This window comes from Lissotriton helveticus, chromosome 7 (genome assembly GCF_964261635.1).
Source record: "Lissotriton helveticus chromosome 7, aLisHel1.1, whole genome shotgun sequence".
Classification (NCBI taxonomy): domain Eukaryota; kingdom Metazoa; phylum Chordata; class Amphibia; order Caudata; family Salamandridae; genus Lissotriton; species Lissotriton helveticus.
Window position 1 is genome coordinate 609,427,139 of NC_136068.1, and position 26,172 is coordinate 609,453,310.

At 41.9% G+C, this 26,172-nt stretch overlaps 1 protein-coding gene across 1 annotated transcript in view; it reads right to left on the reverse strand.

The window, feature by feature from the left end:
* SIMC1 (SUMO interacting motifs containing 1) overlaps positions 1-26,172 on the reverse strand; it is a 373,014-nt gene that overhangs the window by 53,556 nt on the left and 293,286 nt on the right. The window contains exons 8-9 of the mRNA XM_078652825.1: positions 10,618-10,780; positions 10,399-10,483 (exon numbers count right to left, since the gene is read on the reverse strand). Of these exons, the coding sequence (XP_078508951.1) occupies positions 10,399-10,483; positions 10,618-10,780 (248 nt within the window). The remainder of the gene's footprint in view (positions 1-10,398; positions 10,484-10,617; positions 10,781-26,172) is intronic.

Below are 26,172 nucleotides of genomic sequence, written 5' to 3' on the forward strand. Positions count from 1 at the left end.
CACTGTGGTAGAAGCTAATTTTTTTCTTCATGATAGGCCTTTACGTAACAGCAACAGTAGGTCCTAACAGGGCTCCGTCCTTACTCCATCTGTGTTTATCTCCAGGCTACCCACTCTGCACCACACACCAATATCATATTACATCATTCGTTCTCAGAATTCCACATACCAGCTCAAACATTTAGGGAATGGGGACACACAGGATACCTGATTTGACTAAAGTCAGTGTAAGAATGATCCCCATGATGGGCAGAAAATGCCTAGTATCGTCAGTTGCACCTTTTGAGTCTTTAAAGGCTGTAAAGTCTAACAAATGATAGAGGGTTCGGCCTTTAGCAATGTGGGGCCACTAGAAATATCATGAAATGATATGAACTTATCTGGGAAACTATTTGCGTATGAATTTATTTTGGTCACTTTGAGAATACAGACCACAAATTACAATCTGAAACTATATATTGGTCCATAATACACTGATGTGTGTATGACCTTGATCTAGTGTTTGACAGTTGGCGAGAGTGCCAGTGCTTCAACACAAACCAGCATTTGGGCCTCGGTCTCAGATGTGGTGCCTCCACTGATAAAACAGCCATATGCTTTAGATGCGATGGCGGAGTAACACAGCTGTCAAACTATTAAAGATGAATTCAATCTTCTGAAATATGCCCTATATCTTTTTGGGGAATAAAAAATTGTTTTATGCTGTTCATATGCTAGACTTTTATTATGCTGTACTGGTTGCTGCATTATCTTCTCAGTGTGTGAAAACTCCAAGCAAATGCTTTGTGCAGAGGTTACACTTGATGTTGATGCCTTGGCACTCTCCAACTAGTCCTTTAGTTTCTAGGTTTTTAGTGGTGGAGCTGTGGATGAAGGCAAGGGAGAATTAGACGTCGAGGAAGTTGCCAGAAATACCCTTGGTGTCCGACCTTTCCTTGACATCAACCATATGCCAGATTAGTGACAACAGAGACACTCCTCTCAGGGGAATGTATGTAATTACATCACATACTAATACCACGCATACCATTACAACGCGGGTATTACTACGCGATGTCAATGACATTGCATGCCATTACATCGCATACTTTTACCACGAGTATGCCTTTACCATGCATGCCATTACAATGCAAAGGTATGTGTGGTAAAGCTATACTCGTGGTAAAAGTATGCAAGGTAAGTGACATCCCTACCCCTACATAACACACTACTCCCACCCCTACACTACCCTAAACCCTAAAACACTACTACGCTACCCACACTACTCCCACCCCTATACTACAATAAACAAACACTACAACACTACACTACCCTAAAACCGAAATCACTACACTACATAAACATTACACTACCCTCCCTAATACACTACACTAAACAAACCACAACACACACTAAAACGTTTAAAAAAACACACACAACACAAACATTACCACACTACATTTAAACTACTCTAAACCCTACAAAAGTAACCCCCACCCCATGCACAAACCCCCTTACCTCTCTCCTCTCCAGCGTCGCCGTCGGATCCTGCTTCCTCCTTCCTGCTTGCTTCACGTCGTTGTGAGGAAACAGCCTAAGTTTCCTCACAACGACGTGGATAGCCGCCGCCATTACACATTACATCGCATGCGTTGTAAAAGCGCATGCGTTGTAATGGTATGTGTGGTTTTACCACGCGTTGTAACATTGCATTCGTTGTAATGCATGCGATGTAAAAGCAACGCGTGGTAAAACCCGCGTTGTAATGGCTGTTCCCCCTCTCAGGGATTTCCCTGTGTCTGTATTCCAATGCAGACATCCCTCCTCCCTTGTTTTTTTCCTGCTGGCAGACTCCAAAGAAGAGGGTTGTGAACATCTTCTCAGAAGGCTCTTCTTAGCCCTTAGGCTCCCATATTCCTTGCCAAAAGGCATCCTAAGTAGCATCTTTTCATGTTTGCTGAAATTGGTATGGAAGTCTGCATGACAAACCACATAACTGTGTGTTTACCTTTCCATTCCTTTTCAATACTAAAGGAAGAACAAAGAACAGGTGAGGCAGTACTCACTTAGGAAAAAAAAGTGATTCAAGTGGCTTATGTCCAAAGAATGAAGTCAAAAATCCCCTCTAAAATATTATCTTTAAGGAAAATGTCAACAAGCAAGGAAGAACTCATGAATCTGTGCTCTATGGCCAAAAAACCAGAAACGTCTGATCCTGGCCAATCCAGCTTCTAGAATCCGTAAATAAGCAGTATTTATTAATTTATTAAAGTTTTCTATAGCGCAAACATGACCACCGAGGGTATTAGAGCGCTTTACAGTTTATAAATCAAGAAAGGATACAAGGGGTAAAAATCTATTTTCCTCATGTAAAAGTCCAATGCAAACAACACCATTACCTCCTCTACTATTTCCTCCTCTACTATTTCCTCTGGTGGAAAAGGCCAACAGGTGAGTTTTTTTATTTCTGATCAGCATAATGTATTTTATTGAACTGATTGTAAATTTACAGTTGGACATATATAAGAAAGAGACAAAACATTATGCCTGTTTTCACGTAAAAATTGTTTGTTATAATTTATTTTAAAAATGTGATCTGGATCCTGCATATTGCTTGCCTGCAAGGGTCTACAGTCATGAATAGCAACAGAAAAACCATAATTGAGAAATAAACTGTCATACGGTTCCTACGAATTAAGTAGAACTCTGTAGCCGGACAACAAAACCATCAGAATAAGGGTCCAAATGTATCAAAGTATAAATGCCCACTTCCGAGCTAGCTCACAGTGCCCCAACTGAACCCCCAACCATACCAGGTGATATCTGCAACCTCAGAACATGACCACTATAATTCCCCAAGAAATCATGGAAACAGATCTACCCTTTCGTTGTTTAATTTCGCATTACCCAGGTAAACAAAAGAAAGATACAAATTGGCTATTCAAACATTTATTGAACTATTGTATTCGTGTATAGAAAGTGTGAGCTGCAATTATTAGGAGGACGAAACAAACCATCGTAGCCAGCATTACAAGAATGGTGAAAAAGATACAGTTAAACCATTATAACATGGGGGGCGTGGCTTGCGCGCCGACGGGAGAGGACGTCTGCTCCGTGAGCTCAGCTACGGACCAACACTGCAGATGCCGTGAGAGCGGTTATACATCCTCTTTTTCGGCTTGAGACGGCTGCAACTACGGCGGAACCCACCTAGACCTAGAGGATGCTGATTTTCGACCGTTTACACACAGCGGTGATGAGTTTCCATCTCTACGGTAATTCTCTCACCATGCAACGCGAGCAGCCGCCATTTTAGAGGCCGGCCTCGCGCATGACTTTTTCGCCGCTTCTACTTTCCTGCTGTTGTGCGGGAACGCTAATTTCTCAATACTACACGGAGATGTCCTGCAATGACTCCTGGTTACATTTTATTAACTAACACACGCTGCATGTTTCTTTTTTGCCGTTTTTCCTCTTATTTGGAGTCTACCTCACAGGAATGCTTGCCGCCATTTTAGGAATGCTTCACCTTCTGCTTTTGAAGTTTCCTTATGAGTACTCCTTTCATCACCAGTATCTTTCCTAAACCAGGTGCTGTCACTCAATGACTTTCCACTGATGATAACTTCTATACTGGCGGTCACGATATTTTATTGCCTGTTTCTGAACATTTACTATGACTGTTCCTCTTAATTCTGTTTCTGCTGCGCCAGTGATTTGAGATTTCTTGCTCTTCTCATGCTCTTCACTCCGTGGTTCTTGCAGCTTGACTGAGGTGCCAGTGGTGGTGGTCCTTTGCTCTTAGTCATACCACGCCTAACCTGGGCTGTGTCTACCTTGCTTCTCCTGCCTGTACGGTTCTCTTTGCTTTTTTCTAGCGTTGCAGACATGGCGACGGACTCTCATACCTCGAAGATGTCTCAATCCGGTACCAAGCCTAAACGACTCAAAAATGACCCGCCTTCTCCAAGAAAATCTTCACCAAATCCGGTGTTAGACTCTATCCTTGAGGAAGTACGTGGTCTTCAACCATTTATGTCTGCTACAAATGATCGCCTTAAGCAAATTGAGGATCGTTGGGTGCTTATGGAGGGCAAGGTCTTAAATTTAGAGCAGAGAGTGAGTGATATCCAGGATGTTTCAGTCAAAATTCCACTATTAGAGCGGGAGATCCATAAACTTAAGCTACACACGGAGGATTTGGAAAATCGCAATCGTAGAAATAACCTTCGTGTATATGGTGTTCCGGAAAATTTGGAAGGGCCTGACATGGTGGCTTTCATACGTAAATTTTTACAAGAACTTTTGAACCTACAACCTGCGTCACACCCTCTTAATATCCAGAGGGCTCATCGCCTGGGCCGAATTAACTCGAACTCTAATAAGCCTTGTGGCATTAATATGCTTTTCCTAGAATTCACGGAGTTGATGTCTGTATTAAAAGCCGCTCGACTCAAGAGACACCTCCAATGGTCCGGCCATAACATTTTTATCTCTCAAGATCTTTCATCAGCGACGAATGCCCGACGCAAGGAATTTCTGAACCTCCGTCCTCTCATGAGACAGCTCAACGTTCAATATGGCATCCTACATCCATGCTTTTGCAAGATCACGCATAATGGCCGCACCTCGTCATATGATGATCCTCAGAAGCTCCATGAATATCTTCAGAGTATATCGCCTTCGAATATGGACAGTGCCATTTAATGTTCCGCTTACTGACTTTCTCTTGTGTTTCTGTTTTCTCCATACTGCAGCTATTCTCTTCTGCTTCTTATCCTCTTTTGCTCTTTCTTATGATCTTTATTCTCGTTCTTGAGGTTTAGCTCCCACATTCTGATATCTTTTTCTTTGTGTGTCCTTTTGTGGTTGCTCGTGGGGACATGTCCCCTGTCTGGTGCATCCATGCCTCAGTCGTTTTGGTTCTCATATCTTTCTCAGTTCAGGCTTCTGTGCCTTGATCTGTTTATTCTTCTTTCATTTTTATTCTCTCTACTTTTTTCCTTTCCACTTTTCTTCCTTTTTTCCCTTTCTTTCCCTTCTTCCTATTTTCTAGTTGGCTTTTTCTTCTTCTTATTCGCTCCATATATCTTTGTTCCTATGCGATCTTTTCTTCATTTGTTTTCTTTTATGTCGATAGTTTTGGAATATGATCTGTTATGTTTTTGTACAGAGTTTTCTGGGAATTTATGTCTCATACGTTTTTTGTATCTGTTATTCTTTACTCCGTAGTTGCTCCCTTACCATGTGTTTCCTTCACGTGTCACCCATCTCCTACTCCCTCCATGGTGTGTAAATTTGTCTCATGGAACGTGCGTGGTCTTGGTCATCCTGTCAAGCGTCAAAAGGCATTGTCTCATTTATCTAAACTCAATTCGCAGGTTGTTTTCCTTCAAGAAACGCATTGTTCTGATGTGGAATCTTTAAAGTTGAAAAGGCAATGGGTGGGCCAAGTTGTATTTTCTTCTGCTGTTAATAAGAAAGGGGGGGTCGCTATTCTATTTCATAAAGCTTTAAATGTACAGATAATCTCTACTGAAACTGATGATGAAGGACGTTGGGCAATGGCAAAGGTGATTATCCATAATAAGACACTGGTGTTACTCAATATTTATGGTCCGGTACGTCCTGACCCTAAGTTCTGGACCGATATTAAAACATTGATTTCCTCCATTGATTCCCCAGACTTTATTATTGCCGGTGATTTCAATCAATGGTTGGATCCTTTTTCAGACAGACTTTCTTCCAGCAAATTTCAACCCGATAAATCCCATAAGAGTTTTCAATCTGCCATTGCCTCACGTCCTTTATTTGATTCATGGAAACTGTGTAATCCTGATGTGTTGGAATACACCTTTTTTTCTAATGTTCATCACACCCGTTCTAGAATTGACTATATTATGGTTAGCAAATCTTTACTACCCTCCCTCCAAAATTCTGAGATCGGTTCCATATTTATTTCTGACCACTCCCCTGTTTTTACCTCACTTGACCTATCCCTTATTTCATCCAAATTCAATCGTTGGAAATGTAACTCCTTTTTGTTATCAGACACGGTTTTTATGAAGAAAAGTGTGGAGTTCTTTGAAGAATTTTTCTCCTTTAATGTCCCCTCTGACACCTCTATTCCCAACAACTGGGATACCTTTAAAGCTGCTTTTAGGGCGTTTACTATTTCATATGTTGCACTCAAAAAGAAACTCCATAGGAAAAAATATGAGGAACAACTCCAGAAAATCAAATCCCTGGAACACCTATATTTTTCCTCTAAATCCCCTTCTTCACTTCAAGATTTAATTTCAGCCAAAACGGACTTGAACAAGATTATCACGAATGAAGCTTGTAATACTATACTCAAAATCAAGTCCAAATTTCACGGTGGCCAAAATAAAGCGGGGAAAATGCTAGCGAATTATTTGAAAGTAAAATCAGAACGTAAAAATATAGGTCCAATCTTTAATGATTCTCTAAACAAACTAGTTTAATCGGATGAAGATATCGCTAATGTTTTCCATAATTATTATAAGGCCTTATACACTGATGATACGCACCCTTCTAATATTAATTTGACGTCCTTTTTTGCTGGCCTTCCTTCTCCCCCATTCATGCATGATGAGTTCCCTCTATTGGAAAAAGAGATTACTATCCAAGAGATAACTCGAGCCATTACCTCACTTAAAAAATCTAAAGCACCAGGTCCAGATGGCCTTCCCGTAGAATTTTATTCCACTTTTCGTGCCATTTTTGCTCCAAAACTCTTACAATTATTTAATTTGTTTATTTCGGATGCAAAGGCGTCTGGTTCCTTTTTGGAGGCAATAATTATTATCATTCCCAAACCTGACAAGGATCATTCCCAATGTAAAAATTATCGCCCTATATCTGATTAATTATGATTGCAAAATGTTCGCAAAAATTTTGGCTTTACGTCTTGATTCCCTTATCCCCTGTCTAATTAAAACCGATCAGGTAGGTTTTGTAAAAGATAGACTTGCCTCTGATAATGCCCGTATGTTCTCCAATGTCATTTCCCACAGTAAAAAACTTCGATTCCCTCTGGCAGCTCTTTCCTTAGACGCAGAAAAGGCGTTTGACCGCATCAACTGGCAATTCTTGTTCCATACCTTACAGTGGTTTGGCTTTGGTTCTTCTTTTATATCGATGGTTAAACTCCTGTATTCCTCTCCACGTGCTAGCATTTTTGTTAACAATAAATTTTCAAATTTTTTCTCACTTTCTAGAGGTACTAGACAAGGATGCCCCTTGTCCCCCTATTATTTATTCTGTGTCTTGAACCTTTTTTAGAAAGAATTCGATCTAATCCCAAGATTTCTGGTTTTAAACTATCCAATACCGAAACTAAATTGTCAGCTTATGCGGATGATGTGCTGGTATATATGTCCAACCCTGAATCCTCTCTTCCTCCCTTTCTGGAAGAGGTCCGTTTGTATTCCTCTGTATCGGGATATAGGCTGAACCTCTCCAAGACTGAAGTCTTACCACTTAACTCACTATGTTATCAATACATGTTTAGTAACACTGATTTTGCATGGTGTCCAACCAAAATTAAATATCTTGGTATTTGGTTTACTCCTTCCCTGAAAGAAACCCTTAAGCTCACTTTTGATTCTCTCCTACTGAAACTCCAATCCCTTCTTCAAACTTGGTCTCCTTTATTTCTCTCATGGTGGGGGCGTTTGGATACAATTAAAATGATGATTTCTCCACATGTTTTATATACTGTCTCTATGCTCCCCTTTAAAATCCCCCTTTCCTATTTCTCCCGTTTAACCCCTATTTGCTCCAAATTCCTATGGAATAATAAACATTCTCGTATAGCCATGCATAAGTTGATGCGCCCCAAATCAGAAGGTGGCGTTCGTTTTCCCAATTTTAAAACTTACCATTTAGCCTTCTTGATTCGACAAGCTTTTTCTTTGGCATTTGTTTTTAATAATACACCCATACCTGCCTGGGTTATCCTTGAACGCTCTCTGTTGAAGGATTTTTCTTTTCAGCATACTGTTTTTATGTCTAATTCTTCTTTTTTGACTAAATTCCCTATTTTAAAATACTCTCAAACTGTGTTATCCGATATGTTTTTTTCTCAACTTTCCCCATTGCAATGTTTTCTAGCCTCTGTTGTGTGGTATAACAAATTCCTTCGTTACAAAGGTAAATCGTTTTACTTCAAACATTGGAAGGAAAAGAATATTGTATTCGTTCATCAGTTTTTTGTTGATGGCTCTCTCCTTCCTTATCCTGATTTGCAAACCTTATTTGACTTACCCTCTTCTTCTGTGAATGAATACAACATTATTACGTCTGCCATTTTGTCCCACTTAGCCTCCTACTCTCCTCCTGATATTTTTCCTTCCTTTGTCCCGGTCTCCCCTTTATATCCTTTATTCTCCTGCCATCAACCTAAGGCTGCTCATGTTTATACAATTTTGTCTTCGAATGTTGGTACTCGTCCCAAATCTTCTGTTGAGATTGCATGGGAATGTGACCTGGATACTGAATTCCCTGTTTTGTTGTGGGATCGTATTGGGTCCAAACTGTTTAAAACATCTGTTGCTGCTCGAATTACTCAATCTTTGTTTTTTATTTATCATAGAGTCGTTATTACACCTGTTACAGTTCATAAGTTTTCCCAGACTTCTTCTGCAATGTGTTGGTCATGCTCTAAAGAGACTGGAACACTTATACATTTATTATATACATGTCCCCTTGTCCTTGCATTTTGGAAGGAAGTTTGGAAAACATGTATGCGTATATTTTCATGTTCCGCTCCTTTATCTTTACTAAACATTTTTCTGGGTTCTTTATCTGATGATATTGATATTACATCTTCTTCTGTCAAATTGTTAGACATGTTGATCTCTATTGCATTCAAAGTCATTTTATCGTGTTGGAAAGATAACTCTAAGCTTTCTGTTCATACTTGGTGGAATTTTGTATGCGATGAACATAGGATCTCTATTGCTGCCTCTTCTTCTATTCCCCTAAAAATTAAATCTGATCTTTTATGGATTCCTTTCACATCTTATCTTTCCTCCAATGCTCCTTCTTGACTGCCTTCGATTTAATCCCACATTCTTTTCCCCGTTTCTTTTTCTCTTTCTTTTCTTCTCTTTCCTCTCTCTTTCTGGTTCTTGTCTGTTTCTTTACCTATGTTCTTTCTTTCTCTATTCTCTCTACCTTCCTCATCATACTGTTTAGTTTTTCATACATATGTTATGTATTTCTTATATACTCATCGTAGTTTATCGGATTTCTATGAACTCATAACATATGTACTGTGACTATTTTAAAAATAAATTCAATAAAAATTTCTTAAACTGAAAAAAAACCATTATAACATTAGTGTGTGATTATGATTATATTTATACTCCTGTCTATTACTACCTACACATTACAGAGCTTAGTGGCAGTACTCTCTGCCAGATCTCTTGGGACAGCCTAATTACCCATACCAGTGTATGATGTATCAGTAAGCCTATATGGCGTAAAGCAGGCTATCGTCCCTTACAGGATGATGGTTAGAGTGAGCAGGGCTGCATCTCCGTCACAGTGCACAGCATTCCTGGATAATCCCAGCAGAAGTGCTCCTCTGCCACATTTTGCTCAGAGGCAGTATATATAATAAAATCAATGTTCTAATCGCACTGTGGCAAAGTTGCAGAGCTGATGCAATGGTTAGTCTGGAGTCTCAGAGCAGTCTCCAACCAGACAACCAACTGCAAGGGCATTGCGTTCACTGTTCCTAGCCTTGAGCAGAGTGTGCCTGCAACAGGATAATATACTTAATAAGAAATGTGGTGCATGCAGAATAATTTCGATATACAATTTCGTGTAAGTGCAAAGTATGTAAAAAGTCAGCAATAGAACAAGATGTCAAGTTAAAATGTGTAACTAACATGAAGACCAGCGCGGGCTCGATTGAAACTCATAACAAGACGCTTTTCCTATGATCTACTGCATATCACCCGGCCCTCCTACAGCCCTTTATTAGGTAATTTAAGCCAAGCATGAGCTGAAGTGCAATGTTATTGAAAAGCTCACTGAGAAACATTCAACTCCTTGGCTTTGAAGGCGGACTGTAAACGTTTATGTGCTACTGCCTTTTAACCAAAACATTATTCTGGGCTTTTACATATACCACAATTCCTGGTTGAAATCACACAAAGGAGGTAGGGCATTTATACGACCTTGAGAGCATGTTTCCTAATGCATAGTACAGTGTTTTCCCTATTTTCTAAACATGACAGTTAATTTGTTTATGAAATTAAAATACTTGAATGGGCAACTTGCATAATGGAGCACTGTAAATGAATCACCTCAAAGTACTAGTACAAGTTTAGAGTTTCCCAGCGAAGACAAAGTGGCTACTTCACACACAGAGCAGGGAAAACTTACCCAACAGAATGCTTTCATAACTGATGAATAGCAAAAACAAGTGGTGAAGCATTTCATCCCACCTTTGCAATTCTCCTTGTCCACCCTGAGTATTAGAGAGGAAAAGAGAAGTCAGCAGTCAATGTAATGCAAAGTCTACCCCCTAATTGGCATTGCAGTCTACCAAAAAGAAGCCGTGCTTGATCAACATAACTTAGTGAACGTCTGCCCAATCCTTACCTTATCATCCAAGAGAAGAGTGGAATGCTTAAGGAAATACAGGATCTTTGTTCTAGAGAGAAAGCAGCTTTTTGGAGGTGGCGGTTCGCAGCTGTTGTCAAACATCAACTCCAGCACTTTGGCACGTAGGAGATGACTTGCAATTGTGTTAAAGAAGATCTCTCTGTTTGAAAGGCAAAAAGAAAGAAAACTATTTGATTCCATAAAACCTTGTCCATCAAACTGGTACATTCCGTATATACTTCCTCAGTAGAAATGAGGGAGTAATTTAAAAAAGAATATTAATTAACTGCACGGGTGGCAGAGGCAACTTACAGTTCAAAAAGCAGAGCTAATCACACAAATCTTTTGGAAATACCAAATATACTATACTGGTGCTGTGCTGAACAGCCTTAACTGAATAATGTAATGTAATATTACATTTGTATAGCGCAGCTATCACTCTAAGGAGCTTCATGGCGCTGAAACTGCAACCAGAGATGGAATTCGGAAAACCTGGTTAGCTGCCAATAGTCAGAGAGGGACCATTAGATCAGAGTTTTGCAAAAAGAGTCAGATGTGGTGAAGATCCAAGTTTTTAAGGCTTTTCTGAAAAGGGACTCGGAGGAAATGTGGCGAAGATGTAGAACAAAAAATGTACTTACCTGTAACTACGGTCCTAGATCATTGAAATCTTTCACAGATACACATGCTTGAATTAGTTACCTATGTTAAAATAGCAGTGTGTGCAGACACTCAATAACATTGAGAAAAGTCATGGACTACATACCACTAGCCAACAGCATTGGGTGACATGAACTCTGGCCAATGAGGTATATGACGCAGAGCTCTGCCACTCCTAGAGCCATCTGGTAGATATTTGAGATTCTAGCAGTGTATATATCCTTGAACCTCATCAAAAGGGATAGACAGCGGGCTGCCTGCAAATCTATTAAAGATACAAATGCTGGAGAACTGTAGTTCGAGGCGAGTAACTTTTTTCTTCTACAGCATTGGACCTTCCATAGATTGACATGCTTGAATTAAGATTAACTAAGCAATAATAAGAGTAATAATAAAGTACCAGTAGGAAAGAGAATGAGGCTCATCTTTTCACAATAGTTTCCAGAGTACTTCTAGCCCTACTGCAGATTGCCCTATGGTTTTGGAGAGCCTGTGCAGTCAGTAATGCTTAGCTAAAGAGTGAGTTGTCCTCCACGTTGCTGCTTTGAAGATTTCGTTCAAAGATATTGCTGAAAACAGAGCAGTTGCACGAGCAATACTTCTCCTGGAATTGGCTCTAATAGTGGCTGAAAGAGATCTGCCCCTCATTCCTTGGGTCAAGTTAACCGCATCCTTGCGGCACATTTTCCCTTGCTGCGCTGAGTTTTTTAAAAACCCATTATTCATGACGAGCTGGGCTCGTCATGAGCGTGCTGGGAGGCTACCTCATGACGAGCCCAGCTCGTCATGAGCGTCGAAGGGGTTAATGGAAGAGAAAATCTACATAGCTCAAGTTTGTTTAGTAAATAAATTGCCTTTATTCAAGTGGCCATAGGCCACAAATAAGTTATCTGTTTGATGGAAATCCTTTTTTGCTGTGGGCAGAACTGCAAGAAATGGTTAAAATTAAAATTATGGAATGCAGTTTCAGCTGCAGTAGTGGACTGCAGAAAGAAAGTTGACAATGAAAGCCTCTGGTCTACATAAAATAATTTTGGGACCTCGTAATTCACTAACTTTTCTAACAGACTCGATTGCCAGTAGAAACAGTTATACACAACATATGTTATATGGGCATTCTAAAAATGTGTTCAAAGGAACTTATTGGTAGTCCTCACAAAACTATATTGAGCTACCAAGATGGTAAAAGTTTTAGTGTAAAGGTTCAGAACAAGCTCTAATAAAGAAAATATTATTTAACCTGTAAGCATCTGTTTGTAACAGTGCTGCTGTAGATTGACATGCTCTACATACTCCTGCCATGTAGTGTTGGACTCAGACATTTACAAGTTGTTTTTCTCTGAGCACTGGGTGCAATGACTCCTCTACTAGCTGGCAATGTGCATGGGCATCAAATCCAGGTTATATTGTTTTCCACACAGCGGTGTTATGTGGCGGAGTTAGGCCCATGTAGATATGCTGCACATTTTCTTACATAGTCCTGTATCTGCACAACAACATTATTTGCTGTGAACTTTTGCACATATTCATTCACATCCATGACAATGTTGGATTTGTTTCTCTGAAAATGCTTTGCTTATACATATAGCTTCACGCAACATTATCATGATGCCTTGAACACAGAGTACAAGGTCTTTACGCACAATGTACAAATGTCGTTCTATCTTCATCTACGGAGCAACAGGCTATTATAAAGAAGGGTTTTTTCGAGTTGGCAGAGGAGTCACTTCCACTGACATCAAAAGGTCCTGAATGTTGAGGCTTTGCCAAGCAGCTGCCTAACATCTTTCTGAGGGGTGTCCAATTTGGGACTAAGACGGGGTTCTACATTCTTTCCCGGCAGGTAATGGGGTAGGACCATCCGTGGGGGGATTCTTGGTTAGACACCTACATACACTCTACACATACGTAGGGATTGCATAATAAGAGTACGCCGGATTACTGACTTCTATTATATGCCTGCATATGTAGAATGTTTTAGCACCATGGTGGAACTATTTCAGTTATTTACTCTTTTGGTGCGTGAAATCAATTTCATCTGCTTCTGTCGACTGATTATCGCGGCACCTATATTCTATACAAGAATAATGTTGGTTCAATAAATATATTAAAAACGTTCCAGTGTGTATTCTCTGTAAACTTCTTTGAGAACAAGAGTGCATGAGTGACTGAACGAAAAGGTTCTAGATCAGTTACCATGATCCCTGAGGGGTCAGGATTGTCATGTTCAGTGGTTGCCAGAAACTATTCTCTCTCCCTGTTCAGGTTAGAGGGGGTTTATGGTGGCACTGTGAGCTAGCTGGTCTCTAGGCTAACATATAATGTGGGGGTGCTTGGAATAAGTTTAGGCACCTCATCTAAAGTTTGTTGTCCACAAACGCGCAGGTCCAACGGATTAGTGGGAATTACACGACACAGAACCACCAACGTTGGTTGGCTTCTTATTTTACGGATAAACCGGAGTAGTTCAATCGAGCCTGCTCAGAGACTCCTACTCACCTCCAACCAGAGACATCCACGGTGGTAGGGAAATCAACCTCAACTGAGTAGGTAAAACCCTATGTATTGCCTGTAGGGTATTCAAGCTTGTAGGATAACATTTCCCACATTGTGTTAACCCCATCTAAATAATTAACTTACTAATTTCCTTTTTCTTCCAAACATTTTAAAACAATGGCTGATATGGAATTAGAAGGGTAATTAAACATAGTAGAGAAATGAAGACATGCAGCACTCTTAAATTATTAAACTTTGGTTTCCCAGCTACAGGTGGAGACGTTACCTGCGTGATTGAGGTACACGAAGCATTCAAGACAGAGGCATTCTATTCCTGGGTTAAATTCTCAGCTGCAAGTGCTCATACACAAATGTTTCATACCTGCTTTGAGAAATAAATACAAAAGGATTAAACTCCATATGAAGAAGTAGAAATTCCTCTCTTACTAAGAGTATTAAGGGGTTTAAAGGCGCCCTCCCACATACTGCATAAAACGGGAGACTCGATCCACTCGGCAAAGAAGGAGCCACATGGCCGGTGTAAGCTGCATACACACCGCATCCTGATACGGACAATTTAACTGCAGCAGAAATGTGTATACTATACAGAGATTTAGTAAAATATATAGAAATCTCTCACAGTTCTTAATGCAAACTCAGTTAATCCTGCAAGGGCTGCTCAGGCTGCTCAACCACAATTGGCAACCATGGGTATCAGCTCACAAAATCTGAATGCCATTATGGGAAAGTTTCCCTCCAGTCGGGAGCAAATTCCATTCTGGATAGAATAGAGAACAAGCCAGTTTGAAGCAGTATTTCCCCATACGGGCCAGCAGGAAAAACACAGAATACTAACTATTTGCTTGCCGATGGGGATGGCTCCCTCAGTGGAAGACTGACACTAGGGGCACAGTCTTCACTGCCATTTATACCAGAACTCATGCTACCCATTTACTGGCTGTTTTACCTGATGTATTGAAGCAGCTTATAAATGAGTACGGGCAGCACCTGCCCTGGACTTAGGGATGAAACTGACGGGCAATTTTGCAGCAGTATCCACCATTATGTTAAGTAACACAAAAGGGGCGGCAGCTGCTTTAGCTATATGGCAATGCTTGTGGGATTTCCCTCCTGCACACCATTGAAGAAACCTATGTTACCTTAGGTAGAGATAATTTGGGAGCCAGACCTGGGAAATCACAACTAAAGAGTAAGTCTGAAAAATATAACTCTAAGCAAGAACCTGATTCTTCAACGAAGAAGAAGTGGGATGATAAACAAACAAATTAGGACAAAACAAGATCACAAGGTGGGTCTCCTCAGCAGGAAGCTGCTGATAAAATACAATCTTAGAAACCGTGATAATTTTAGGAAGCTTGACAGGTATCAGGAAACTGATACACTTTCCTCTGGTTCCTTTCAGGGTCATCAGATACACGTTCGGAGAGAGGTGGACGGTCAGAGCGCAGATCGGAAGAGCACGTAAAGCCGAAGAAGGAATAATAATGCTTGTCTGACTACATTATTAATAAAGGAGAAAAAAATTAACAAACCTCAATTCAAAAAGAAGGAAGCTGGGATTAAAATAAGGCATATCCAGTCTACTGAGGGCTGTGCTTATGAACGGGGAATGGGCAGTGAAGATGCTGGACAGCACGGCAGAAGTCACAATAGCTCGCCGGAACCTGATGGAGTATCTGGCGGCAATAACACAGAGTGAACATATCACGGTGGAAACACCTGATACTAGGGTAAGTGTTCCCCATTACACTTCAATTGGAGGGGGACATACCCAAAAACATCAAGGCCCTGTTTTGGGAGAACTTGACGTATGATTAGGATAGTCTTCTGGTTGAAAAAGACTGGCCACCTGTGTTCGTAATGGAATGCCATAACGGAAAAACTGTAATTTTACCTTCTTTTTCCGACCTTGTTCCAGAACCAGTTAATCATTCTTATGCCAAAGAGATGGCAGTAGCGCTAGCTCCTGCATTGCACCACAATCATGTTGGGCAGGATGATGAGACACCTCATCACAAGATCCTGTTGAAATCCACTCCTCAACCCCAGAGTCAATACCCAATAAAACATGAGGCTAAGAAACAAGTTAGGGACATCCTAGAACAACTTGAATACCAAAGTGTAATGGAAAATTGCACCTCAATGAATAATCCCTTGTTTCCCATAACGAATTCATACTCTCTAGTATTAGACTACAGACATTTAAACACATATACTCTTACATTTGCAGTACAAAATGCACATAATGCTGCACTAATGAATAACATTGTGCGGAAAAAATACAAAATGACTTTAGATATCTCAAATGGATTTTTCTACCAAAATATAGCGCCTGAAAGCAGATATTTGACAGCATTTTCAGAGCAAGGTTCATAGAGGCAAGTTTGTCATTTGCCTCAATGGTATAAGGAATATCCCTGGGTTGTTTTAAGCCAGAGTGACAGTTACTTTAAATTTTGATGAGGGGGCATTGTCCTATGTGGTTGATATCTATCTGACGGATGATGAATTAATGGATCACTTGGACAGAGTAGACCGCATAATCCTGGGGATTGCTCACTTGGGCTACACATTCAATTTCAAGAAATCAAAAATCTCAATGTCCTATTTTTGGGATACAAGCTGTCAAGTGAAGGCAAAAGCCTGGCAAAACACATTTTAGAAAAATGTGCGTTACTCCAATCTCCAACGACTAAAAAGATTACAATCCATTGTAGGATTTATAATGTTTGTCAGAACAAACATTTTGTATGACGCAGAACTGGTAAAAACATTCTACGATTTGATCAGACCTAATTTTTCAATCACACATTGGACAAAGGAACATATAAAAAATTTACATTCTGTACAAGCTGACACAATAGCTTCCAAACATTTACACAACCTGCTGGACCAACCGGGTATACATACATCAAGTTCAACAAAGGTGATACAGTAGCTATTGCATACAAATCACAATTGTATACAAATGCTGAAATGGACTTTGCACCCACTGAGAACATTCTCACAGTGGTACGACTGCTGTAGTGAGAGAGAGAGAGCACTAGCTAATGGTAAACGCATAATTATCATAACCCTGGTGCCGACCTTAGGGGCTGTCACCAAAGCAAGCGTTCCAAATGCCAAAGCTTTACATCCACAATGGATTTAATGGGCTAACTCTCTCACTGCAACAGATGTAGAGTACAGATTTGATTCTACACTACAAACACAAGCATTTTTGCAGTGTGAACAGGAATATCCTCTGCCAAATAAAATAATGACTCTAGATCGATATGATTACATCAACTACATTGATGGGTCTGTCCAGCCTGCTGTAGGGACTTGGTACCAATATTCCGTAGCATGCGTGATTGTAAAGGGGCACAAGCATGATGGCGAGTTCCTTCCTGAAAACACACACATGCAGTCTGTAGGAGAGTAGGGTCTGCTTCCTATGGTCACCCCCACTTTTTGCTGTGATTTTCTGTTTTTTCAACTTTAGTGTGGCTGTGGGTCTGCTATTCAGACCCACAGCCCAGCTGTTCTCTCTCTAAATTGATACCATGTACTTTAGGTACATACCAGATTGGGTATTGGGTCACCTTTGTGAGCCCCTGTATAGTGTACTATAGGTACCCAGGGCATAGGTGCATCCAAGGCCTACCAGGGGCTGCAGCATGTATTATGCCACCCCTGGCTGGCGCTCCAAACTGACACCACAGGCTGATCACTCAGCTTGGGTAAGGTGGTGTAATCACCCCTTACTTAGATATAGTATATCTATATCTACCTATACCTATAGACACATATGCACCGATAAGTCACTCCTATGGTAGGCCTCTACAACCCTGGAGGCAGAGTGCTTGGTTTTATGTGAGAGGGTGCGCTAGCATGAGCTGAGCCCCTCTGCAGCTTTCGGAACCATCTCCTTATAGCTGTTCTATGATATAGCAATACCATATACTCTTAAGTGCATTATAATCCTCGCGGTTAATGCTAACTTTGGTTTGGCTTTATCAAAACATGTCGTGTAAGGTGTCAAACACTTAGGAATACTACCCCTCCCCCCCGCCAATTCTGGCAGCGGGGGTAGCATTCCACCCTTCTAGAGGGAAAAGACATGTATGTTACGGCTTTACCCGGTTAAAGTTAAACAGAGCCCCAGCATCACAAAACGGATGAGGCAGCAGTGGCTGAGAATAAAGAAATCTGCAGCCTGATGTTTTGGAACGTGGCAGGCTTAAAACAGAAAATCACTAATCCCTCCTGGGAAACTGTTACAAGTAGTCTGGATATCTTGGCCTTGCAAGAAACTTGGACCATTGATCCTATACATCTAAATGGCTATAAAACTTACTCTACGCCGGCAGTGGGGGGAGCATACGGGAGAGCTAAGGGCGGCCTAACCAAGTACCTCTCAAATCGTCTAGTATATGAGAGGGTACGATTCTACTCTAAATGTAGTTTTTATCATAAAATGGTGATAGATACTAGGAGGGGAGCGAGTGTCATTATCATAAATTTTTATAATAATATCCCAAGCAGCGCGATCCAGGATACTTTGAAAATGCTAAGTAACGATTTACAATGTGAAATAGATAGTAAGGAGAAGGAAGTAATGATTCTGTGGGGGGGGGGGATTTTAACTGTCCACTTTGTAAAAAGGGCCAAATAGGCATTTGTGCCTTAATGTTAGAGCAGGACATTAACCTTACACACTTTGATCTTACTTTAACCGGGGATCTGCTAAATGAGATACTATTTAATTATGATTTGGGATACGCAAATGAATTGGCCCATCGACCAACACCATTTGCCCCGACCTTTATTAGCAGGGGTGCATAGACTACTATTGATTTTAGCATCTGCTCAAATAGTTATGGTCATAGGATTAGTAGCTTTAAGATTCTGGACTCGCCAATGAGTGATCATCTTCCACAAATACTGGAGACCGATATCCCATTCCTTGTATGTCAAAATGACCAGCCCCTTGCGCAGGCAGCCCCGGACGTAATGATGGGATGGGGAGGCAAAATGGGTACACACTCAAGTGGAGTAAGGTGGTTCCGGAGGAATTCCTAGCTAAACTGGTGAATACCTGTACAGATAGCTTCAGAATTTGCCTGGATGAAGACTCCAAGAGTGAACACATAATAGAACATTTTAATATCATAGCAACTACCATTAAAGAGAGTCGGAGGGTGGAGTCAAGGAATGGGCCAAAGAATAGCAGAAGATGGTTTGATAAGGCATGCACCAAGGCCCTCACTGAGCTTAAACATGCCATCCACCGGGTGCCCCGGGACCCCTCTCTAATAAGAGACCTAAGGAAATGTTACAATCTGGCATTGATTAACAGGAAAAATGCCATAAAGAGAGTGGCTTTGGAAGAACTATGTGCAGCTTCACAATCTAAAGATACATCTGCTTTTTGGAGGGCGGTAAATGCCCCCTTCCTTTATGATAATACCAAAGCCCGCATGGAAATTGCGATTAATGAAATGACTGGGTTGCACATTTTTCTACTCTTTATATGTCCCAAGAAGAAACTCCCGAAATAGGACCCAACATAATGCACGAGAAAGGGGACGATGCACAAGAAATGGTGGTAACCCTGCCAGAAGTTTTAATGAGTCTGAAAGCTCCAAAGGGCGGAAAGGTGGCAGGCCCAGATGGGATCTCAGCGGATCTGTATAAAGCAAACAGTGATATCTGGGGCCCCATGCTGGTACAACTTTTTAACGCAGCATTACTGAGGGGTCTGAGTCCATCATGATTTACATCAATCATTGTTCCTATCTACAAGAAGGGAGATAGGCAAAACTGTGCATGCTATAGGCCAATATCCCTACTCGACTCATCTATAAAGATTCTTGGTAGAGTCATTTTAGCAAAATTACAAGACTGGGCAGAGGATAATGGGGTAATAAGTGATCTACAATTCGGATTCCAAAAGGGTATAGGAACCATCGAGCAGGGCCTAAATGTATTCATTGTTCAGCAGAAATACATAATGATAAAAAGGGAGCGGTTATATTTTACGTTTGTCGACCTCACATCGGCTTTTGATTGTGTGTCTCACAATAAATTATGGGAACTGCTGCTAAGGCTGGGCGTGGAAGAACCGATCATTCGCTTCCTGAGGGAACTGTATTCAGGGGCCACTGCCACTGTTCGCTATGGAAAAGGGGGGGAATGTAGTAGATAATTTGGGATAGGGCGTGGAGTACGCCAGGGGCGCGTCCTGGCACCTTTTTTATTCCTGATTTATATAAATGGCCTGGAGCCTCGTCTCCTCCAAGAGTGCAGGGACATGCCCATGGTTGGTAAAAGATCTATCCCTGCACTCTTGTATGCAGACAACGCTGTTTTAATGGCTCGAACCCCCATGGCCCTGCAAAACCTGATAACTTCCTTCAATAAGTTCATGCTCAGTTTGGATTTAAAAATCAACTGTAGCAAAACTTTTTCCATGAACTGTGGTACACGAACAAAGAAGCAAATGAAAACGATGTTCATAAATAACGCTCCCTTAGAAAACACGTCCACCTTTCCTTATCTAGGCATCCTGTTTCATGAGACTGGTTCCTGGGCTAGTGCGGTAAAGGCAAGAACTCTCTTGTTCTCGAAGACAATAATGGCCTTAAACAGTTTCATAAAAAAACTGGGAAAGAAACCGATAAGGGAAATTTTAACTATTTATAATGCAACGTGTTTATCGGTGGCTCTGTATGGATCAGGACTCTGGGGGTATGCCAACATAAAATCAATTCAACTAGTTGAAAACAAGTTTATGCGGTATATTCTGTCCATACCCGAAAGTATTGCGACCCTTATTTGTCATGCGGAGCTGGGGCAGCCGTATATCTCTGATATAATTAGAACCCAGCCCATTCTCCTTTGGCATAGGGTATGGACTATAAATGAGTGTGTAGTAAATCGTGCCATACTCCAGGATGTGTTAAAACTTGAAAATGTTAATGTTAAATTATGTTAAACCTTTTTTTACAGAAATTGACTGCCCACAATATTATGAGGACCCACCTACAATGGTACACATATCCAGAAAATTATTGAAAAAACTGTGTATGGAACACCTGAGGGAAAAAAGATTCTCAGAGGAAACAAAGAAAAAGACGGTTTGCTCACATCAGCTGATTTTAACCGGAGATAAATTACAGCCATACTTAAGCCTTCCTATGTCTAATTATGATAGATTCCTTTTAACACGTTTTAGATTTAACATTGTTTTTAGGTTATTGAAATGAACTCTTGGTCGCATGAATTGTGTATGTGCCCATGTGATGAACTGTCCATGCAATCCGATATTCATGTTTTATTTTTTTTGTAAATTTTATACTTCACCTCGTAGGAAATTCATTGTCCCTATCCTCAAAGAGATGAATTTAAATAGATGTCGCCCAGCGTTTCTTGAATTACAAAGAATGGACACTGTTTTTATTGTTGCATCATTATCAGAATTTTTTTAACGTTTTTAAACTACGAAAATCGATATGTATGGATGATTTTTAAATTGTTTCTGTAGGGAAAATTGTGCCTCCTTCTCCTCACACAAAAATTGTTTTATTATTCACTGTAAATGGAATCTTAATTTGTTGCTTTTATGGTTATTGTCTTTTTAACCGAATAAAGTACTTTTTGAACTTTGAACTGATACCATGTACTTTAGGTACATACCAGATTGGGTATTGGGTCACCTTTGTGAGCCCCTGTATAGTGTACCATAGGTACCCAGGGCATAGGTGCATCCAAGGCCTACCAGGGGCTGCAGCATGTATTAGGCCACCCCTGGCTGGCGCTCCAAACTGACACCACAGGCTGATCACTCAGCTTGGGTAAGGTGGTGTAATCACCCCTTACTTAGATATAGTATATCTATATCTACCTATAGACACATATGCACCTATAAGTCACTCCTATGGTAGGCCTCTACAATCCTGGAGGCAGAGTGCTTGGTTTTATGTGAGAGGGTGCGCTAGCATGAGCTGAGCCCCTCTGCAGCTTTCGGAACCATCTCCTTATAGCTGTTCTATGATATAGCAATACCATATACTCTTAAGTGCATTATAATCCTCGCGGTTAATGCCAACATTGGTTTGGCTTTATCAAAACATGTCGTATAAGGTGTCAAACACTTTGGAATACTACCCCCCCCCCCCCCGCCAATTCTGGCGGCGGGGGTAGCATTGCACCCTTCTAGAGGGAAAAGACATGTATGTTACAGCTTTACCCGGTTAAAGTTAAACAGAGCCCCAGCATCACAAAATGGATGCTGCTGCCACAGACATGTCTGACCTCCTGCTGTTGGACGAAACTCCGGCAGGGGAGGCCTGGGCAATAGGTTTCCTGTCCAGGGAGGTGCCAGCACCTCCCAGACAGGCAGATGTGTATTGGGACAGGGAGGGCTGCATCAGCAGATGCTTTTTGAGACACTGCCTGGGGCACACAAGGTGCTCCATGCATAGCCCGGTTCAAACCAGTTGCTGGGGCACTCCAGCCCCGCTCTGGCGCAAAACTGGACAAAGGGAAAGGGGTGTAACCACCCCCTTCTCAGGTCCACCCATAGGAGGGACCTAGGCAGGTAACCCAGCCCCTTAGCTTAGTATAAGTGTAGGAGCTGTATCCCCAGGACTTTAGATTATCCTGGAAAGAAACTTTGATACAGAACTCTTGGACCTTCGACATTCTATTCTGACTAGAAGTTGGAAGACGTCTCCCTTGTGGTCAAGGAGTGACTACTCTGTGCAAACAGGCACCACCAGTAAGTTGCCAGTCTGCTTTGTCGACGCTCCCGGCGGAACTCGAAGACTCAGCGACACAGGAACTGGACTCTCAGACTCCGACCCACATCCACAGCAAAGCTGAGACCCGTGGCGGACACGAGAGACGTGGGACCGGACACCCTGGACATCCTGCATTTTGCTAACAGCTCGACTAACGAGGTACCCTCGCAGTTGTGCATTGGGGTATGAGAAGCTCCAGACCAGAGCGCCATGTGCACCGAAGCTCAGCCCTCCACGAGTGCCGCATGGGGCCCGCTCTTGCATTTCAGCTCGACGCGCCTTCCCGGTTCCTTGCCCGTTGGCTAGTGAGCCCCCTGAAGACTTTTCTATCAAACTAATCTGCTTTCCTGGTTGCTCCAGCTTCCCTTCAAAGGAGAAGCACCACAGACCTTGCTGGCCTGCAACAGAGCCAATCTCGACATCCTGCTTGGGTTGCGTTTGCCGAGGGTGGTTGGGTCCAATACGGATACCGACACCGCAGTCAAGTAGATCCTTCGTGGGACAGTTCGAATCCAGCGCCTGTTCATCGTCGATGCCTTCTGGACCTCGTGGCTGAAGAGACAAGCTCACCTTTTTCACCTTCAAGCATGCGACATCGCCTGGTTCCTTCCTGGTCACTGGCTAGTGACCCAGGCTTTGTCCCCTTTGCTTTCAGGTTCTTCACATCACCAATCCACCCTTGGATCCATCTGGACACTTTTCCTCTGGTCGCCTGCAGCACTTCTTTGCAGATCTCCATAGAAAACGACGACGAAACCCGACACCAAAAGGCACCTATGCACCCGGCTTCCCTGGGTGAGGTAACACGAGTACTCCGGTGCTCCCGTGGGTCTTGACTCTCAAAGTGTCCTAGTCTAAAGGGGTTTTATCGTACTCCATCCAGAAGTGTCCTAAAACAGTAACTTTGTAACTTCTTTGTTTCCCATTATAAGTCAATGGTAACTCGTGACTGTGTTTAGACACTGGGCGCGTCTCCCGTGGGCCTCCTACTTCCTAACCTTTGGTTGTTTAGTGTAGCCCCAGCGATTCTACAGGCCCTAAGCCTGCTGTCTAACTCTCACGTGGTTCATATACCACTTCTTTAGTATATGGTTTGTGAGGCCCCTAGGGCATAACTGTATTTGTGCAAACTTATCGTATGCTAATTGAGTAACTTGTGATGTACTTTTACCTCTGACCTCATAAAGAGTGCAGAGGGGTTGTGTTTAGAATAAATACATATATATTTGATATATACCTTGTGTGGTGTCCTTTCATTTGGTATTCAAGGGATTATAATTGATAAAACAGCTTGCTTCACATGCTCTCTGAAGTCTTAGCCTAAGACTGCTGGTCCATGCTACCACTAGGATAGCTTGTCTATAAGGGTGACCTTACAACCACCATCAATAAGGGTCTATTAGATTGGTGCAAGGTGCCCACTACAATAGTGGACATCATATGCCAGGCTAACTTCTCACATAGTCCATAGGGGACTGAACAGCACAGCTAGCAGAACTCAAAGCCCTGATACTGGCACTGCAGTACTTTGATCTTGAATTTCCCACACATAGTGTGCGATTCGTAATACTGTGTCCAGTCATATAATTAATACCTTCATTACTGGGGTCAGAATGGATTTCAAGATGCCAAGGTTTACACAATAAAGCACAAGATGCTTTTGGAACAGGTGCTTGCCACGGGCTCATGTAATACACACATTGAGACATCAACGTGTTGGCGTTCACGTTGCAGGGAATTCCATGCCTGATGAAGCCACTAAGGCAACAGTTCATACTGCTGTCGATGCTGCAACCACTTGTTCAAGTACGATAATAGAGAAAGCCATTATGGTGGCTGTCAATGCTACACGCAACGACACACCTGCTGAAAGGCTTTCCACTCAAATACTCCTACAAGTTAGATACACAAAATATACTGTATACTCAAATTCCAGGAGGTGGGGATAGAGTTATACCAAACTCTGATTGTAGATTGGGGTTAATACTAGCTGCACATGAGGGTCTGGGTTCAGCACATGCAGAGATTACTGCTACAGTTTCATTACTGAAGCAGCGCTATTGGTGGCCAAGTCTTACTAAACAGACCAAGGACTTTGTTCTCCAATGTGACATCTGCCAGAAGGTGAAGGGCGCCCCTGTAGCACGTCCACTACAGACAACTCTTTTTTTCTAAAAAGCCTTTGGCCTGTGTCTATTCGGATCACGCCAGGCAGCCCCTTTCAATTTGATGGGGCTTACAAGTACACCTTGGTGGTGGTAGATTCATGCTCTAGGTTCCTGTGGGCCTAGCCACAGTGGCAGGCTGATGCCTGAACTATTATCAAAGACTTGTGAATCTTTATAAGGACATATGCAATTGGCACACTACATTCCGACCAGGGTCCGGCTCTTAGCTCTCGGGCTTACAAAAAAGCCATGGGAAGTTTGGGTGTGATCTTGTGATACTCCTCCCCCTATCATCCTGAGGGAAATTCGATAGTCGAGAGGAAAAAACGTGACTTAAGCAGTCTTTAACAGCAAGGGTACTAGGCCCAGCTTGCAGTTGGGGTCCACAGACCAATTAACATGCTAAGAACATCCCAGTGTGTTCGTACTCCATATGAAGTCCTGTTTGGGGTGAGAATGTGGGTCCCAGATCTCAACAATGTCGGCACAGTGGCGGCCAACACACCATTTGACATCAATCAACGTTTGGCTGTTTTACAGAAACCTAATCAATTCCGGGACGGACAAAGCTATGTCCAAGTAAAACGCACCGCCACTGGTGAAATGAAGTTGTACCGGGAAAACCTGGCTGGCTCCTGAAGATCCGGACAATAAAGAATTTGGGCCATCCAACAGAGCACCTGCACCTGTCCTGGCTGTCAAAGGTACCAGAACTGTACTTCTTCCTTCCCTTGCCTGTAGACAAGACAAAAGGTTTCTCTCCATTGATCTGATCAAACCACACTATGTGGCCGATACTCAACAGTAGGCCATGTGGCATCCTGGGTAGCCACTGCTCTTCTCCCGCTACAGGAAATTCAGATGGAAGCTTTAATAACTAAAGAAGATTCCCCTCTCCTGTATACAATGAAGTATTACGTATTACGTCTCCTTGTTGAAACAACAGCAAATGTACAATCGACTAGTACAGAGACACAGATTTCAATTCGACAAGTCGAAGCAAACAAAATCTACCCAAATATACCAAAGATTGAGTCATCTCCTGGTTCTACAAAACCTACCAAAAATAGACCAGATGGCTTCTGGCTACTTTGTGGACTGCAATGAATTCTCATCTGATTTAACTGAACCTGAGCCACCATTGCAGCTGCCTCTCCCTTTCAAGCTACAAGTGCATGCCCTCTATCTTTGGCTGAAAAAGACATACTTTGTTTCTCCTTGGTTGTACCTTTAGATTGCAATTGGGTTACTTTTCCTGGTCCTCTGAATTGGTGACTGTCTTTTTCCTGCTTCCTAAAGTACTTTTTCTCCCAGAGCACTCTGCAGTACACCTTGTAAACTTGGTATTGAAACCACATGCATCATCACACCGTAAACGAAGGGACCTGTCCCTGGTGATCATTATAGCAGTTTCAGTTTCT